The 20,306-nt window shown below is 38.7% G+C and overlaps 1 protein-coding gene across 3 annotated transcripts in view; it reads right to left on the reverse strand.

Moving 5' to 3' along the window:
* Positions 1-20,306, reverse strand: part of LOC124121182 — a 194,124-nt gene that overhangs the window by 70,113 nt on the left and 103,705 nt on the right. For 2 of the 3 annotated variants that reach the window (XM_046484164.2, XM_046484163.2), the window contains exon 14: positions 1,868-4,076. In XM_046484164.2, coding sequence (XP_046340120.2) covers positions 1,868-4,076 — 2,209 coding nt within the window. The remainder of the gene's footprint in view (positions 1-1,867; positions 4,077-20,306) is intronic. The other variant, XM_046484165.2, reaches the window with a different exon arrangement.

Raw genomic sequence — 20,306 nt, forward strand, 5'->3', positions numbered from 1 at the left:
TTACCCTTCTCAGTGACATTTTATGTATCTCAACATAGAAATCTGTTATAGAGATTGAAGAAAGATATTTCACTAAATTACACAGTTATTAGATTAATTGACATATTGACTTAATTGGCTTCTGATCATATATACAATATGAAGCAACACAGATCACACACACACATCATGAAGAACACAGTGTCAACAGGGCTCCCACACAGTGGACAACTTACAGCACAAGACTTGAGGTGTGCATATGTTGTCATAAAAACCTTGAAACGCAAAAAATACTTTCTGGAATAATCCCAAATCACAACACTTTCAATCTGGTTTCCAATCGGATTAATTTATTATATTTACCCCGACATGTGTGAGGAGCCCTGATGTAGAGTCAAGCCATGTTATCTCATAAACCGCCCCTTCAAATGTACCACATCAGACCAGCCTTATACCTGTCAGGGCTATTTATCTTAAATTTGAGACACAAGTATGACTGAAACTTAGAACCTGTGAACCATTCCAAACAATATGTATTACATAATTTGGAAATTGTATTGACAATCCTGCTCATAATCATAATAAATTAATATTTTTTTAAATTAATTTATGAAATGAAAAAATGCAATGGCTAAATATATTACCCATTTCTTGATGGGATTAATCCTACGGGGAAGAAAATGCCATCCTTTTGCTAATAAAGTCAATGTAACTGTAAATTTTGAGAAATACAAAGACATGATTATTATCAATATAAATTTTTAAAAAAGGCTAAAAAGTGACAGGCCGATTTGTAAAACAATTAAATTGACCTGGTCTTAATACTCAATAAAAGAGACCCATCCTAAGCTGCCATCTCCAAGTTCCCCAGCTTCACGATAACAAGGTTTGACCAGATTGACAGTATGTGCAGGTATATATGAATATAGGGTTGTATGAGAACAATGAAGGCTTGGGTACACACTAGTGCCAATATATTAGACAACAGTTAGTAATGTGAATAGTAGCCAGCTGTTACTTGAGTATTGGGTCCATTCCACATAATAGCAATGATCAAGTTTAAGTTTTAATTAAGGTTTTTTTCTGTTCTGTTTCATTTATTTCCTTGCTGCAAGGTATGCCTCACACCTTATGTGTATTTTGTAAACTTGGAACATACATAGTGGGTTAATAAGAAAGATTTCACTTCTTGAGTTTTATACTTCAAAGGAAGCATCTTGAGCTTTCAAAAAGAAATGACCTAAAAAAGAATTTGTTTCAGATTAAACATTCATATAATTCATACATATGATATTGAATGATTAGTTTTGTCTTACACAGCTGTTAGGAATTTTTCATCAATGTCATTACAGGTGACACCAGAAATGGAATTCAGATATTTAACCTGGGACTTGACAAGGCAAGTGAATGCTAACCACCTGGCTACCCTACTGCACTATAAGTTTGATAGAGCTAAAGAAGAATCTGATAAGTAAATAATAGGGATAATGATGTTTTAAGACCATAATTATTTAGTATGGATGTTGATTAAAAACAGTAATATTCTCTTTTCATGATTATTGGATTTGATATTTTATCAAGAAATACATAGTTTTCCATGCGGCCATCTTACCTGGAGAGAAAGTAGCATTAAATCCACCTTCATCTTCGGAACCATCAGACTCCTTTCTCACACTGCTGTCAAGTCTTTGCATATCAGAGAAATAAGCATCAATGCTTGAATTAGATGTCTCATTATTGTCTAAATCTAACAATGAGGACTTTTTAAGACCGAAAAAATCAGCCCTCATTTGGGCCAAACTTTTGACCTGACGACCTTCACCTTCGTTAGTAGAAGCAGGTGATTCATGGGACTCAAAATCAATTAACCTTTCCATAATAGCGTTACCTGTTGGTGAAGATTTGGAGTTAAGGAGTGATGAAGATTTGAAATCAATTTCCACTATATCCTCGCCACTGAGTTGTGTGGCGAGGGGTGGGGCAATGGTCGGCAGTGGGGGTGGGGCCGTGTCTGGGAGGGGTGGAGGAACAGAGCTGGCATCAGATGCATCAGACTCATATCCTGCAGCTGCAGTTCCTGCAAGATGATCTGGGATTGATGACCGCTTGGAGACCCTCACTGAAGGTGGGGTCGAACTTGGTGAAGCCTCAATGTTTGAAACGTTGGTGTGAACTTGGTGGATAATGGTGGTTCCTGGGACAGGAGGTGCTGGTGCTTTTCGTTTCGGGCTCCTTCCTTTATCTTTAATATCGCTAATTGCCTGAGACTGAACCTCGGTTGAACTTTCTTCAATGATCACCTTGGGCTCAATAACCTGTGTCATTACAGTTTTCTTTGTGCTGACAACTTCCGATTTATATCCAGGAGCTGAGCTATCTAGAATTGGATTACCTGCATTGTCAATTGAAGTTTTGATTTCAATGACCTCCTCAATTATTGTTTCAATCTCTTCTTCCTCTATTTCATCTTTCTTCTCAAGAACTTTTCTTTCTTGTTTCAAAGCTTCTTGTCTGACAGATTCCTTCTTTGACTTTTCTTGCTTCAAAGCTTCCTGTCTGACAGATTCCTTCTTTGACTTTTCTTGCTTCAAAGCTTCTTGTCTGACAGATTCCTTCTTTGACTTTTCTTGCTTCAAAGCTTCTTGTCTGACAGATTCCTTCTTTGACTTTTCTTGCTTCAAGGCTTCTTGTCTGACAGATTCCTTCTTTGACTTTTCTTGTTTCACTTTAGGCCTGGCCCCTCCATGGACCCCAGAATAAGCATCAAAGCGACCAAAGAGTTCACTGTTTTGAGGAAGTTGGCTTGCACCTTCAGTTCTAATGGACGTGTCTATATTTGAAGATTGAGGACTACTCCCTTCTCTGGTAACAACAGTGACAGTTTCAGCTGTTCTAACTGGAGACTTCACCCTCCCTTTCGATTCATGAACTTGTGTTACTGTGGAGGTAGTGACTGTTGTTGCACTCTCAGAGTTGGAAGCAAAAGCATCAGTATCTTTAAACAACTGAGAAGATTTTAAGGCTCCAAATATTTCAGATTCAAGAGAACTTTCCAGAATCAATGGCTTCACTTTGGATTCTTCAATACTTGCTGTTGAGGTAATGCCCAGGTCATTGGGTCTTTTAGCAGGAGATTCTAGTGATTTACTGACTGCCGTTGTCTTCACACTGGATATGTCCCGGGGACTCTGCACAATCTCTTCAACCCTTGGAGATGTGGGTACAGATTTTGTGGGGGATGAATCTTTACTGGACACCAAACCATTTACTTTCTGTTCAGATTCTTCAGAGGAACTGGATTTAGTTGATGCCCTCTTTTTCTTCAATCGAGGTGGAGCTACAGGTAGAGGTCCATCTGCAGTAGGTACTGAAGGCTTGGCAGCAATGGGAGGTTTAACAGTAGCTTCAGAGGGAGTCAGAGCTTCGAGAGGTCGAAGTGGAGATTCTGTTATGGACGGAGATCTTGGGCTGGCAGGTCCAGGACTGGTTGACTCGGATGGTGGAGGAGGAGCTCTTGACTTCTTTGAGGATGATCGAGGAGTACTCTTAACAGGAGTGGATGAACTGAAGTGAGCCTTCTTCAAGCTTGCTTCAGATTTCCCCCTTGGTGTCTTTTCACCAGATGACTCTGCTTCTTGAGTATTATTTTCTTTCAGAGCTCTTTCTGGACTCTTGTGTCTATCTTTAGCTTCTTCTTGGCCGTTTTGTAGCGATGATAAGTCTAGCTTCTCAACAACTGGCTGTGATGTGAAGGTGGTTTCTGAGTGGCCCAAATCTTGTTCAACAAAAGCTTTTGACACTGAGTGGACTTTCTTACTCCTGGGTGTCTGCCGGGGAGAGTGCCGAGGAGACTCAAGAGGTCTTCTCGCCACTGGTGGACTGTCTGTGGTTGTCTCAGGCTTTCCTTCAAGATGCAAGGACCTTCTCTTTATGCGGTACTCTCTAGCTGCTTGTACTGCTTCATCAGGTTTGGAGGTATAGCTGTGTCGCTTGATGTTCTCCTTACCACTGCCACCACGACGCTGATGTCGGAGTTTCTCTGTCCTCTCTTCCTCCTCCTTGGCACGCTTCCTTGCAGTGTATTCCTCAGGGTTTCTCTGCAAAAGGAACACACATGCATTAACTGGTCAAACTGTATACATACAAAACATTTGTGGTCCATGATCGAAATAGACTTTTAACACCAAAGCTTCCTGAATCTGTTTCTAAGCTATAACAAAAATGTTTTGCAGAATAATGAATACTTGGTTACTTGAATCAAAAGAAAAGCATAAGCTCACCTTTTCGTGAACCTAGTATCATCACTATTTGATAGTGATTTATATATACATGAGTATGATTAAAGTCGGAAAGGTACAATGGCTTTAGCATTATGATTATGGAAAGGGCTTTGTTGCTGTTATTATTGATAAAGTGACACCTGGTATAACCAACACCTAATTATACCATCCACCCTGTTAAAGTAATGCCTGTACCTGTAATCCTCACTACCATCAGTGTTGGTTATGTCAAGGCCTGCTTTAATTATTGTCAGTTCAGTTCCATTCAGTAAAGTGTGGTAAACTTTCTACAAACTGTAGATACAACGCATTCCTCCTGGGTTGACCAAGCAGGGTCCTGTAACCCACTTAATTATTACCCCTTAGACACTCACTCCAGGTGGAGTAAGACACAGGTGGTGATGAATTATTCAGGAAAATACAATGAAAGTGTGTTCCCACAAAGACCTCCATTAGTCTACTACGTGACCATATGTTTCATGAGACATGAAATTGAAGCCTGTCAAGCAGAGCAGACATGAATCTATTCCACAACGGCCCGTACCAACCTATAAAGGGAACTGTGATAACCTATTTCTGGGGAATATTCAGATGCTAATGTTAGTTACAGTCATGAAACTATCAAGTACTTGGTAGCTTACCATTTCATATTTGAAATACTTGATAGCCTACCATTTCATATTTGAAGCACTTGGTAGCTGACCATTTTATGTGAAGTACTTGATAGCTTACCATTTCATATTTGAAGTACTTGGTGGTTTACCATTTCATATTTGAAGTACTTGGTAGCCTACCATTTTATATGTGAAGTACTTGATAGTTTACCATTTCACATTTAAAATACTTGGTGGCTTACTATTTTATATCTGAAGTACTTGATAGCTTACCATTTCTTATTTGAAATACTTGGTGGCTTACCATTTCATTTCATATTTATAGTGCTGTGTATAGGTTTGTTTAAAGAAAATTGGAATGAACTGGAGAAATCTGTACATTGAATGACATGTACAATATAAGTGAAATCATATGCACTGTTTTTTGCCTTCTGATGTGCACTGATTAGACGACCGACAAAAACAGTGAACTGTAGTAGACTAATTCACAGGTTATAATGTGGTCTTGTCAAGTACCATGTAGATCTCCTATATCACCCGTATATCAAGGTGTCTGACAAAGCATCTACATATATATGTGGGCAGAATATGTTAACCAAAAATGTTGAATTTCTCCCAACATTGTAGTGTCTTGGCAACAATGCTCATTTGTTCCATGACATCATGCCACTGTCCCATGGCGTAACAGTGATGTCACTGAAAAACAAGTTCTATTTGCATTTTATATTAAACTAAAATGGTTTCATTTCCATATCTTTGTATTTTGTTGCCTGTTAGGAACAAAACACATTTCATAGCGTCAGTACTTCACATAAAAATGCCTTCAGCACTGACACTACATATCAGCCTTTAGTGGTTTCCGTTTCACAGCAAACAGTCATCAGCAACCTGAATTAGCCTTGAAGTAATCCACATTCATGAAAACATGTTCTCTCCACAATCATAAATAACTATATTTTTTCAAACTATAACTATGGACTACCTATTGAACAGCCTCTCATACATTTCATCATACTAGACGGCCAGCTGCATGCATAGCTATTGATTACTGCACTGTACGTCTATGTCCTGTGTATATCAACACATGCATTGCAGCAGGATCAGTAACAGCCACCACTGCTGCGGCAACAGCTTATACAGTGACAGGTACAGCACTGGTGGACTACCAGGTCATGATGTTATACAGCAAACAATGTTCTGTCATGGATCTTGTGTGCAAAACATGGTTCATGTACATTCATGTACAACTGCAAATATGACAACATTTGGAACAATGTTTAACAATATTAGAAACTACAGAAATAGCTCGACAAAAATATACCAAAAGCACCTTAAGAACCCTCAAATGTATGTTCTTTGGTTGTTTGTTGTTTAACGCCACACTCACCAATATTCCAGCTATATGACAGTGGTCTGTCGAACTCAGATCTTCACAGGTCCACATGTATATTCAAAATTCAGACTATATATATTCATATTATAAGAGACATTTTAATCAATTATCAATGCAAATAAGGAAATTTACATGATGAAGATAATAATATTATCCATGAATAAATTCTAGAGACATACCACTGGTGTGCTACTAAATGTTTATAACCATCACAGAACATTTACCAGAGCTATGTACATTAACATCAGGAACACAAGGGAATCTTTCTGTGATGATGAAGGGCATCCCACTCCCCAACATCAGGCAATTACCTGACCTAATTTACCTGAGCAAGAGTCAAGAATCCTTCTGCAATTATTTCCAGGTAAGTGGGGGCTAAGATACCCCCGACAAATGAATTTCTATCAGGTAAAACAATCCCGTCTCCAAGCCTAGAATCACCTCTACACTAGTTCAGGGGCACCAGGACACGAAGAATGGTTGCAGGGGTAAAATGTATCGTCACATGTCGCTGCTGCTGCTGAAACAACCTGTACGTCTGCTGCGACTCGTTACTGAAGCACTCCAACACAATCCATTCTGTGGGCCTGTGGACAACTGAAGTGTTTCAAGTCAACCCAGTCCCTCACCGGTCACTTGTGAGCAGGACAGCAGAAGCCGTCCTCTGTTAGATTGCCCATTGACAATATGAGATGTGTATGAGCTGAATCGGACTTTACAGAGCTGCAGATATAACCTGTGGGCTGTTGCCCATTAGTGGAGCACTATAATACACTCACTGTTCAATATTTCCAATTCATTTGATTATGTGGCGTAGTTTATGTGTTATTGAATTTTAGTTGAATGCCATTGTAATTCATCCATTCCTTTAACTGTAGGAATGTTCTACTTTCTACAATACTCTCATAAATCATGGCATATCAAAAATGTCAGAAAATATTCTGTACTCAGTTTTGTAAAAATGAAAAAACAAAAATGACAAATAGACATCTTTTTCTGTACCTGGTCTCAACTTTTCTTCAAGAGAATTTGTTGTAATTTTCTGTCTCTTTCTGTTAATCAACCTCCACCCGGTGCTGTCAATATCTTTACCATTTTAATTCTGCTTCCTGCATTTTGAGATGTCTACATCCTACACTATCCCACCTATGGCCAATCCTACACAACAACTCTAAGATACACCATTAGTGTGATGTTTCTGCTGTAGCTGCAACCTCTTCATGACATACAGGTACCCAGTGTAGTCTTCCCCAACTCCATCTCAACCCAAACCAGCGTGACAAAACATACTGTCCACACAAAAACAAAGTAACAAAAAATAGTTCCCAATTACGGGAATTTGTATAAAAGGTTATTAAAACTCCTCCAAAGCAGGAGACAAAACAGCCTTGCACAACAGATTATTGTCTGTTCAAGCATTGGGTTCTCCAAAAAAGTATCTACAACACTTGGAACTAATTTAAAACCCTTATTCAATTACTTTACTTGACAAAAGGCTGGTCAAAAACTTGAAATCTTCGAACTACAAAAGAGCTCAGCCACACAGGAGGTGGTTCTTAAGGCAAACACCAACTGTTGGTGAAACAAACAGATCATTCTCACATTATTTGCAGCCTCTTTGAGATACACAGCTCATGTGATGATGCAGTGACAGACTCCACACAGGACAACCCATGCTGGCCATGAACCACTTGCACAAAGCAACTCATCCTCCATTATCCAGGGGGGCGGTCAGGTAGCCTAGTGGTTCAAGCGTTCGCTTGTCATGCCGAAAACCCTGGTTGGATTCTCGACATGGGTACATTGTGTGAAGCCCATTTCTGGTGTCCCCTGCCGTGATAGTGCTGGAATATTGCTAAAAGCGGCGTAAAACCATACTCACTCACTCACTCACTCCATTATCCAGGGTATTAATAATCACCATCTATTATGACATAGTTCCTCGACCCAAGTCACCATTGCTTTATTTTGGGAGTTACATCTCCATCAGTGTCAACAGCCAATCAAAATGCCATTTAACATTTTTAACATTTTTAATTGAATCAGGAGACTGTCCAAACAATTGTTTTGGTGGTAAAGTTGTTATTATCATTAGGAAGACAAGGGTGTTAAGTCCTCATTGTACAACATTCAACTTGTATTAGAGATGATATACAATAAAAGAGGTGACCCCTACCACATTATTGTGCTATTTAACTCTGAAATGTCATTTGATGTGCAGATGTCAAGGGAGTAAGATGCTATTACTTGCAAAACTAACTATGGATAGTTGATGGTGAAGAGGAATTCTGTTGAACATCTGAATTTTCACTTGTCTCACATCAAAATGATGAATTTCAAACAAATCATAAAAAAATGCATTTTGAATTGAATTCATTATATTGAAACTTTCACACAGATCATGATGTACTTCATTGTCTCAGTATCATCAACATTTTCTTCTCGCCAATATTATATAGAATGGAAAAATGTTATAATAAAGAGAATTCACAGAAATACCCAGGCTTCATCCCATTAACTTTAAAATATTTTGTTTGTGTATTTTGTTTCTTTCTTGTTTGACACTGAACTCAGCAATAGTCCAGCTGTATGACAGCAGTCTGTAAATAATCAAGTGTGGACCAGACAATCCAGTGATTGAAATAATAGCATTGATCCACGCAATTGGGATACGATGACATACATCAACGAAGACGGCGAGCCTGACCCCCCGATCCCGTTAGTCACCTCTTACGACAAGCAAAGTCGCCTTTTACAGCTAGGATGGTTGCTGAAGACCTATTCTACCCCAGATATTCATGGGCATAACTTTGAAAGAAGCTCATGTTTATACAGCAGTAGGTAATTTCTGAAAAAGAGCATGACCACAGATTGTTGAATTGAAATAGGAAAGCCACATTTAGATAAGGGGTATATTCATCTTAAAAATAAATAAATTTGAAAGGCTTTCACAATACATCCTCCCAAGGCAAGGGAGACAACTGACTATAAAAGTCCAGTTTCCACCCTTGCCAAACTAGGCTGGAATAATGGAGTTATACTTTGGCCGGGCTAATGAGTCTATGCATAGTCCAATCAAAATCACGTAACGATAAATCAACATCAGGCTCATAAACTGCTGTGCAGATATTGGTAGATTGCAGAATTTGCAAAGCATGTGTATCATTAACAGATATTTTCCAAATCTTTTCATGAAATTAATCAAGGTGCTTTCGTGATTTGATGGAACAAGACCCATTTTATGACATTACATACATTTTGTGATTGATCAGATCGTTTTGACTGAAAGCCCAGAAACTCTATCCTAGTTCGGCAAGGGTGGAAACTGGACTTTATATATTTCTCAATGATTAAGTAAGAAAAAGAACAACATGTTAGGATAGAGAATGCAAAACATTCCAAGTAATTCCATGTCTAAAAGGGGAAAGAAATTCTAAAGCTATGTGACAATGCAGAGCAGGTGATGAGAGAAGATACCCAGTTTGAACCAGGTCAACTCATACTTATGTTCTGGACAACACACAAGGTTCTCCTGTATTCATGGTCAGAGCTAATGTGGGGTCACACACAGATAGGTCGGCATTCACAATCACAGAGATAACCCAGAGGTCTCCGAGTCAGAGTCATGTCTTCCACAACTCAGAGATGTCATCAACAGCCCGGGTGAAGTGGAATGTTATAGAGTGTTGAGGAGCCACTCTGACCGTGTGGGTAACAAGACACTGTTGTATGACATTGGAACAAAGGCCTGGCTAGACTCACTTCACTGTGTGTTATATCCTTCAGAACGTATGTGAATGTTTTGAATGCTTATTGAGACAACTTGCTATAACTGGGGTATATTATTGGAGAAAATCATGCAAATTGTTCGACTGTCATATTGGTGGTACTATCTAAGCAATTCAGTGAAATAAAATCAGTGAGTGAGTGAAAAAATAGTGTCAGCGAACATTAGTAAGAAAGTGAGTGACAGAGGGGCTGAAAGAGAGAGCGTAAGTGCTTGGTTGAGTATTTCTTTACAACAGTGTTATAGCTAGTCATTGCACCAGTTTTCACACACAACTATACCACAAGTATCTGAGTCACATGCCATCACACCTGTCATGCAATTACAGTCATTCTAAGGAGAACGTGCCTGCCTGCAAGTCAAATACACATCTCATCAGCAGTGCTGGAAAGTTATAGGTTATTACCTTCAGCCTCTTCCTCTGGGAGAGATATAACAAAAAAAACCTTCATGTCAGGAATTCATTTTCAGTTAAAGCACAGAACTCTCATCAACAGATATCCACCATGTCACCATGAACAACATCCAGCAACAATATTATCCTCTGCTAAATAAAGGTTAAAACAAATTCCACAGAGAAAGTAACAGTCAGTAACATGCAGACCAGGGAAGACATCAAGTGTTCAATGTCTCCACATAAGACACCATGGCCAGGTATTGGCTACAGGTGAGCACCATCTTTGATTGTGGGAAGACACCAGGTGTCAGATATGTCAGTGTCACCAGTCCAAGCCAGAAATTTTAAATCTGCCATAGTTTTAAGATGAGTTTTTATAATGAAATAATTCTGATGAAATAAGAGTCAAATGTTGCTAATGTTTGCAAGATTTGTTTATAAATATTGATATTAAACATTTTCTAGTTGAATCTGTCGCTATAAAGTTACATAGTTGTTATTAACATGTCATGTAACCATGCTTCAACATGTAAACATGGGGTAAATCAATCAACAAATGCACACTGATCAATGATTATTGCATGTTTTTGGCTACAGCTGTTGTTTGAGATATGAAACATTTCATGAAACCACATACTTTCCTTGCATGAAAAAGTATGATCATTATTACCAACGCCAATTAGGAAAGATCTAATTTTAAAAGAAAAACATATTGAAGTAGACGGTTGATAATTTAGAAGTGAATGAGTATGTCGTTGTTTTAGCCCCTAAATGCTGTGTGCCAGGCAGGGTAACAACAAGTACCATCTTTTAACATCTTTCGGTATGAAGCGGCAAGGGATCTAACCCAGGACCTTCTGCACTCATGGCGGATATTATAGAGGCATTTACAAAAGCACAGATATAAAAACAAATCATGTAAACGTCATGTTTTGTAACACCAACAACAGCCCGCAAGTCTTACTGGCTAATCTGTCCATGCACCAGTAGCTACACCATGACCATGCAGTGACCCCATCCTCAGTGATCCAGGGAGATCTTCTCATCTCATTATGACATATACCTTGGAGACACTCACTACCATTAGTTCAGTCCGATCAAGATGATATCCCCAAAATAACTCTCCAATCAAAGTCCACATATGTGCAAGAGAAAAAATACTGTGGGAAGATGCTGACAGAGGGATGGGGATAGTGCATTACTTCTCAACTGAAGCTATGACAGTGCATGCTTCCAGGGTATTGACCATGTACAATGGAAACATTATACATGAATACTCAAGGATGCAGAGCTTCATTGCCATGACATAGCTTGCGAAAATAGCAGCATTAGCCTTCACATAATATATTTCACGTAACAGACCAACAGATTAAACAGATAGCATCCACATCACACACATTTCAAACTTCATTAATCATTAAAATGGTTAATTTGACATCTTACCAGTGACCTTGAGGCTGGAGGGTGAAATTGGATGATAAGGCCATGTAAGAATCCTGATTCCTTTCACCTGACCTAGCATTGATCTGAGGTCCTTCGACAATTACAGGTAAGTCAATCTTAACCTGTATACTTGTACATTTCACTAATGGGGTTGTATACTTGCAAGATTACATTGTTCACAGGATCAAAGGCCTTACCAAAGTTACCATGCTAATTATATGTACGTAAATGCATGGTTTATATACTTTTGATGTGGCACATTCTTGTTATGGGAACTGTCAAAATCAGGTGATGGGTGTAAATCTACTCATGAATGTGTTAATTACAGGTGTAATGTTTCAGGTAAGTGAGTGCACATTTACAACATGTGTCTGGGTGCACTGCCGATCATAAATACACTAATATGGATCATAAAGATTTGATTGGTAAAACATTTCAAACAAAATATAACAATGCCCCAATGACTGACAAGCTGGATGATGATTGTCTTATCATAAAAGGTCAGGTATTACTTAGCACTTCTTTTTATTTTTGTCAAAAATATTTCTAATGCTATAGAAAAGCATGATACTATGCACATATGCGCTTAACATGTGTGGTAGAGGGGGTTATTTCATATTAGAATCTGTATATATTTTATGAACATTAATAAAAGTAGTGTAAGGTCCTGGAATCACCCATACAAACTACATCTGATGTAGCAGCCAAACATTACCACATCCTCTCCTGGATACCCATACAAAGTACATCTGATGTAGCAGCCAAACATTACCACATCCTCTCCTGGATACCCATACAAAGTACATCTGATGTAGCAGCCAAACATTACCACATCCTCTCCTGGATACCCATACAAAGTACATCATGTAGCAGCCAAACATTACCACATCCTCTCCTGGATACCCATACAAAGTACATTTGATGTAGCAGCCAAACATTACCACATCCTCTCCTGGATACCCATACAAAGTACATCATGTAGCAGCCAAACATTACCACATCCTCTCCTGGATACCCATACAAAGTACATCTGATGTAGCAGCCAAACATTACCACATCCTCTCCTGGATACCCATACAAAGTACATCATGTAGCAGCCAAACATTACCACATCCTCTCCTGGATACCCATACAAAGTACATCATGTAGCAGCCAAACATTACCACATCCTCTCCTGGATACCCATACAAAGTACATTTGATGTAGCAGCCAAACATTACCACATCCTCTCCTGGATACCCATACAAAGTACATTTGATGTAGCAGCCAAACATTACCACATCCTCTCCTGGATACCCATACAAAGTACATTTGATGTAGCAGCCAAACATTACCACATCCGCTACTGGAATCACCCATACAAAGTACATCTGATGTAGCAGCCAAACATTACCACATCCTGGAATCACCCATTATTATAATAACATATAGCTAAACCCTTAAAAATGGCAAATTTCTACTTGCCCTATCGATACCTATTGGTCATTTTGGCAAGGTCTAGTTGTAATTTATGATGCGGAATTGACGTATGTTAAAAAGTTTCATACAGTCGTAAATCCTGACAGACAGCAGAATAGAAAGCAAAAGATAAAAAAAAATATTATACCGGGTAGTACCTTCACCTATATATTTACTTGCTTACATTTGATAAAGATTGTGGACGTATTTGGTAGTCTATGAAATACTTAGCATTTTTGTGAATAGTTAAAGAGTCAGTGGGTTTGGTTTAACGCTTCTGTGAACAGTTTTCCAGTTATAACAAAGCATGTAAGCTTAATGAGGGAGGAAAGCCCAAAGTGACACAGGTCTCTGACGTCAACCTCTTTGGCTAAGCCCAGGAGCATGAGTATGGTGCTGACAAACCTAGAAACATAATCAGGGTAAACCAGGATTCAAACTCACAACTCTGCACAGCGAATTGCAGTGGCTTAGAGGACTGCTTCACCTGTGCTCCTAAACAGTTAAAGAACTGTTAGGGATATCTTAGAAAACTTAGACATATTGCCACACTATTATTCCATAGAAAGCATGTGGGCAGTCATCATTGAAACTGGGGACATCATCTGCCGGACATCTCAGTGATGTGTGCTGGTGAGATGACTGATGACAATTCAGAAATAGTTTATTGGTGATGATTGAACTGGAGATTAGTCTTCACATATTTCATGGAAACTGGTTATGCAAGGATATACAGTATACTGATGGAAATGAATATAAAGGAAACAATGAACAATATCATGAAATAAGCTTTACTGTCTGTACATTTGAAACAGCATGTTGACAAATTCAACACATGTCAGAATCAAATGTAGATGTTTGTGTGCATTGTTTCCAATGTGTATTTGGTTGACAAGTCTGGGAACCCATGATAGTTTTAGACACAGTAAAATTATATACTAACTGTTCCCTCATTCATTTCCATCAGTATTTTATATGAATTTAAATATCCAAAAATGTATTGTACTAATTCTATATTGAAAATTTCCTCTACTCAGTCTTTATCCCCTTCCGACAAGCTTTCCTTATGAACATATCCAAAAAGAAGGTATTTGACATATTTTCAATTCATTTTTAACATCATATAATATGACCTCTTTATACATGATATACCATATCAAGATGTGTCCTCACAATACGACACTTGTACATTGCACAAAGTGATGAGATGCTCTGACACCTGGGTGAACATGTGATGATCCTTCAATCACAACATCGTCAAAAGCAGCTAGTGTGTGGAGACTTATAAAAGTATCCTTCGTGCAAATACCCTTATTATGCCTGACTGCTTTCACTGTATCATCTAATAACATCATTATCCCAGCCTCTGTGATACAAGTGCCCCTATACAAGTATTTGAAATACAGAACTGTACACCTGATGACATAAAAGTATTTCACTTGAATGTTCACGTTGGCTTGAACGTCCCAACTCCAGGACAAGAGGTGAACCCACTTCACTCAGGGAATAACTCATCGTCACGGCTTTGTAGTGACAAAACCAACACTGGTATAATCTGGCGGCCATGAAGATATATAGCTGTTGAACTAGAAATCAGTGGTCAGTGACACCATGTACACACACAAACATCCCAGGAAGATTAATGTTGCGAGATGTAGTGATGTTTCATTAACATCAAAGGTTGACATTGAAATGGGGTTTAACATCGTGTCCAAGATAATTGCCCTTACAAAGTGATGTGCATGTTTGTGTGTGGCTCCTTGAACTAGTCAGGGCTAATGCCAATTTGAAAGTGCTAGCCCCCTGAGATACTTTTTTGCAGTCTTTGTTTTAGCCCCTGAATGCTGAGCACCAGGCAGGGTAACAACAAGTACCATCTTTTAACTTCCTTTCGTATGATCGAACCTCCAACCTTCAGCTCTCTGGGCAGATGCTCTGCAACTAGACCACAGAGGCGGTCCAGTTGGGGACAAAGGCTATGTGAAAGAAGTCTTTTTATTATTCAGTTTGTGGGGCCATGTTGCAGAAGATATTATTCAATTTTCACAAAAATAATGTTTTTTACCAAATAAAAAATAAGGTCCTTGAAAAAATGTGTCAGAGCCATAAAACTCTTCATAACAACATCTGTCACTGCAGAAGGTAGACAACACAAACTTGGCAACAATTCAACACAAGGGTGTGTTCTCAGTACTGTCACATCCTGATGTCTCACGACCTGAGATACATACTCTGCGGGGTCCCAGCTTCATGGAGATGTAAAAAATAATCATCACGGCCAGGAGTAGGGGAATATAACACGGACTGTGTGGAGCTGAGAGGACACAGCACTGTGGAACAATGACCACATTCCTCAATCATATCTCACAATGGGACATTGCTGTCAGCACCAGGCAGTAGGGCCTGGATTCGAAATAGCCAGTAGAGATCTTTGTAACAAGAATACATGATACTATTCTAATATATTCAATCTTACCTTCATATTAATGGACAGTTTGATAGTGATTCTTGACAACAAATCATTGCAGAATTAAGGCCAAAGAACAGGTTTACCTTTAGGAACAAGTGTTAAACCGACATTGTGAAATGTGCAAGTTGTGATGCAGGTATACAGCATGACTATTTGAAGATTGACCTCCACAGCAGCAGCAGCAGCCAGGGGTGAAGATTAACGGTGACGAGTGACCGATGTGCCCTGGACATGGCCACACAGCATGTGTATCGTGGTGACAGACCCGTCAGTGATGTTGAAGTAATATTAGCAAATGCAATAGAGTTCAAAAGAGTGGTAAGATTTATTCCCATACATGAAATAAGTCAAAATTATTCTTGTGACAACCTGTCACTCAGGTAATCGATGCTGACATTAGCCAAATGATATCTAACACTACAGTGCACTTTATGAAACCAATGTCCAACAAGAGTCATCAGAAAGATGTCATATCCCCCCGGCAGCTGTCTGTAAAGTAACCACAAGTAAATGTGCAATTCTGTATGTAATGAGTCAACAGTTGAATGTTCTTTAAGAAGCATACATTATTTACCAACAAACGATCAACCATGGTCGCATCCATATAAAATGAAAAGTGAAATGTGTGTTTCTGTGGGTTTTTTTTATGCAAACAAATGACAAATTACAAGGAACAAGCGTATAGTCGACGAAGTCATCTATATCCACCACCCATTTTAACAAGTTATGGTCCCAAACCAGGTAACTGACCCAACATTTCTCTTAGCCCATGTCAAAATAGCTGCAAAGGAAATTCTAAGAATAACATTTCTAAAACTCCTTAATATCAAATGGCACCTGTTCAGTATGTACTTTATATATGGACATGCAATGTTTGGCAAGGAAATATTTAACAGTTTATTTGTTATACTCCATAAGTGAACCCACCCTATATGAAAACTTAAATCCAACTTGTTGCGATGGAAACATAAAAAATAAAAAATTCTAAAATTCCTAAATAGCAAAAGGCACCAGTTCAGCATGAGTCTGATAGACATGCAAAGTTTTGTAAGAAAGTTTTGAATGGGTTTGAGTTATGCTCCGGAAACGAACTCTACCCTATAGAACCTAAGTCCAACTGATTGCCATGGAAACGTAAAAAATAAATAAAATATTTTTCCTAAATAGCAAAAGGCACCAGTTCAGTATGTGCCTGGTAGACATGCAAAGTTTTGTAAGAAAGTATTTAACAGTTTTTGAGTAACGCTCCGGAAACGAACACCACCCTTTTAGAACCTAAGTCCAACTTGTTGCCATGTAAACGTAAAAAATAAAAATTTCTAAAATTCCTGAACAGCAAAAGGCACCAGTTCAGCATGAGTCTGATAGACATGCAAAGTTTTGTAAGAAAGTTTTGAATGGGTTTTGAGTTATGCTCCGGAAACGAACTCTACCCTATAGAACCTAAGTTCAACTGGTTGCCATGGAAATGTAAAAAATAAATTTATTTTTTTCCTAAATAGCAAAAGGCCCCAGTTCAGTATGTGCCTGGTAGACATGCAAAGTTTTTTAAGAAAGTATTTAACGTTTTTTGAGTTACGCTCCGGAAACGAACACCACCCTTATAGAACCTAAGTCCAACTTGTTACCATGGAAACGTAAAAAATAAAATTTTCTAAAATTCCTAAATAGCAAAAGGCACAACTTCAGTATATGACTGATAGATGTGCCAAGTTTCAATCAAATATACTGAATTATTTTCGAGTTCTGCTCCGGAAAAGGAAATGATTACGGACGGACAGACGGATGGACAGACAGACAGGCTGATCGCTATATCCCCCCGCATTATATGCCGGGGGGATAATAAACTTCACTATCAAACTCTTTCTTTACTAACATCAGTATCAAGAAAATATTAATATGAGCAAAAACTCCATCAACCAAAACACTAAGCATACAGACCTGAGTGAGTGAGTCAAATTTGAAAGTCGCATCAGCAATATTTCAGCCATAAAGCGACGATGCAAACCTAAACATTTTGAAATGTAAAGGCTTATATTTTTGAAGTGACAAGGTGTTGCTAAGGTAAACAAATTGTCTACAGCAATGCTAATATGTGGCAGTTGGAAGCCATGACATGAGGTGGATGAAACCAAATCCTGGAGTGTTTGCTGATAAGCCTGGACTGTTTGTGAAATGGGAAATAGAAGCATGATCCGGCCACCCTATACTTGTAGATGGCACTGATAGTTAGTTCACATAATGGGCTAAAATCCAACATTATTATCACATGTATAGTGCCACATATTTCTATACTGTGGAAACCCACAGAGAAGACATTTCAATATGGCTGAACATCATGACTGATGGGTCAACTTCAAAATGCAATAAAAGTAAATGTAATATACTTTCTGTTTGAAATCATGAACAAACTTTTGAAAATAAAATTCTCTCTCAACATCAATGCATAAGTTTCAACCAAAGAGCAGATTGTATCAAGTTGACAGGCCAAGGATTGTGGTAGATCTTGGATACATGATCCTGGGACTGAGAAGGTCTGCAACTCTACACAGCAAATTGTGCCTTAGAATCTTTTATTTATCCTCATTGTGACCAAACCAGATATATGCTGCAGCTGCACTTAACCCTGGGTATAAAGCTAAAGAAGATTTCAAGTGGCAGAATTTCTGCAAATGAACATAATATTTCATGTTAAATAAATAATGGGTATGAATTTAGGCCACTTTTAGCAACATTTCAGAAATATGATGGCAGGAGTCTCATGAATGGTCTGTACGCATTGTACCCATGTGGGGAAGTGAACTCAGGCCTTCGGTGAGACAGGTGATCACTTGAACCACCAAGCTACCACACCTCCCCTTCAGTTAAATAATGCACATTAATCAATGCAGAATAAATCTGTGGATTTCTCAGTTCATAAAATACCAGAATGCATAGTACTTAACCCACTGTAATGCCAGTATCACCCCCTTATAAAGCCTCTACATGACCCTGTTCAGTCACTCCCACCAAGGCCACCTGTAATGCCATCACACCTTGTACACTTGGCCCCTTGTAATGCCAGTCTCACTATAACCATACCTGCCCTGACAATCAGATCAAAAGCATTTGAAATTTTCTGTGTGGATAGTAAATCTGATTACTGACAGTAAACTATGGTGGACCTCTGCAACACAATCAGCCCCACTGGTGTGTGTTACCATCACCTAAATCAGTCTGAAGAGACACATAGAAACCCACCTAGCGATAGCACCGTCATTATGCTTGCCCACATTGTGAGCAGAAAATTAACCACATACCCGGTAGCAAACATACAGGGTGTGATTACCCATAATCAAAGTAACAATATCACATTCCTACTGACGTATCCAGCTCTGAGAGCAAGTCAAGGCAAGGATTAATTTAAACTGATTCAACACAACTGGCAGCAACAAACATCAGTGAGTGAGTGAGTGAGTGAGTGAGTGAGTGAGTGAGTGAGTGAGTGAGTGAGTGAGTGAGAGTATCGCTTTGAACAATATTTTATTTCAGTTATCCCCGTGTTATGGGTTAAAACACTTAAAGAAACATTCATAGTTTTCTGGCTTATCACAAGAACAACTGTTAAACATCTCACTTATAAAAGACAACTTTATCTTAAAAACAGGCCATCATCTGAGTATTTACAATGTCTGAGTGACGCAACACCCCTTGTAATAGCACGAGTAATCGCAATAAACATGTCTGTCACAAAACATATGATGTCTGAAAACCTATGAGCTTATGGTATATCACAGTGTGTCAGCTTCATGTAGGAGTATATCCTGAAGCGACGCAGGTCTCAGACATTTACTAGTTTGGTGAAACCCATGAGAAGAGTATGACAAACCTAGAAACATAATCAGGACGAATCTATGACAGGACATGGAACAACTGATAAAGAGAGAGGTGAACTTCCATCATGTAAGTCTTCAATGGCACTTTAATAACAGACACACCAAGGTCAATGAGTGAGTGAGTATGGTTTTACGCTGCTTTAAGCAATATTCCAGCAATATCACGGCTGGGGACACCAGAAATGGGTTTCACACATTGTACCCATGTTGGGAATCGAACCCGGGTCTTCGGCGTGACGAGCCAAGGCTTTAACCACTAGGCTACCCGACTGTCCCCCAAGGTCAATGAAAATATCAAACAGCTTACTGTACATACATTAAAGTAGTATGTATTTTTAGATATAGACAGCTGCATAACCCTGAGCCATGGACATGTAGGTTATTCTCGATTACTTTGGCTGCTATCTGTTCTGTAATCAAAAGTTAAACGTAGATTTGAAAATACCATACGATATTAAAGAAATACAATCAACTCAAGAGTACACTTGGGCAATTCTGTGATGTTTTCTGGCACAATTCTAAGTCAAGAGGACGCCATGAAATATGCAGGCATGTCCATCCACTTTGTGTATATACTTTGTCAATATTCCCTCACTCTATCCCATCAAAC

Source organism: Haliotis rufescens, unplaced genomic scaffold (genome assembly GCF_023055435.1).
Source record: "Haliotis rufescens isolate VD_foot unplaced genomic scaffold, xgHalRufe1.0.p SCAF_2, whole genome shotgun sequence".
NCBI lineage: Eukaryota > Metazoa > Mollusca > Gastropoda > Lepetellida > Haliotidae > Haliotis > Haliotis rufescens.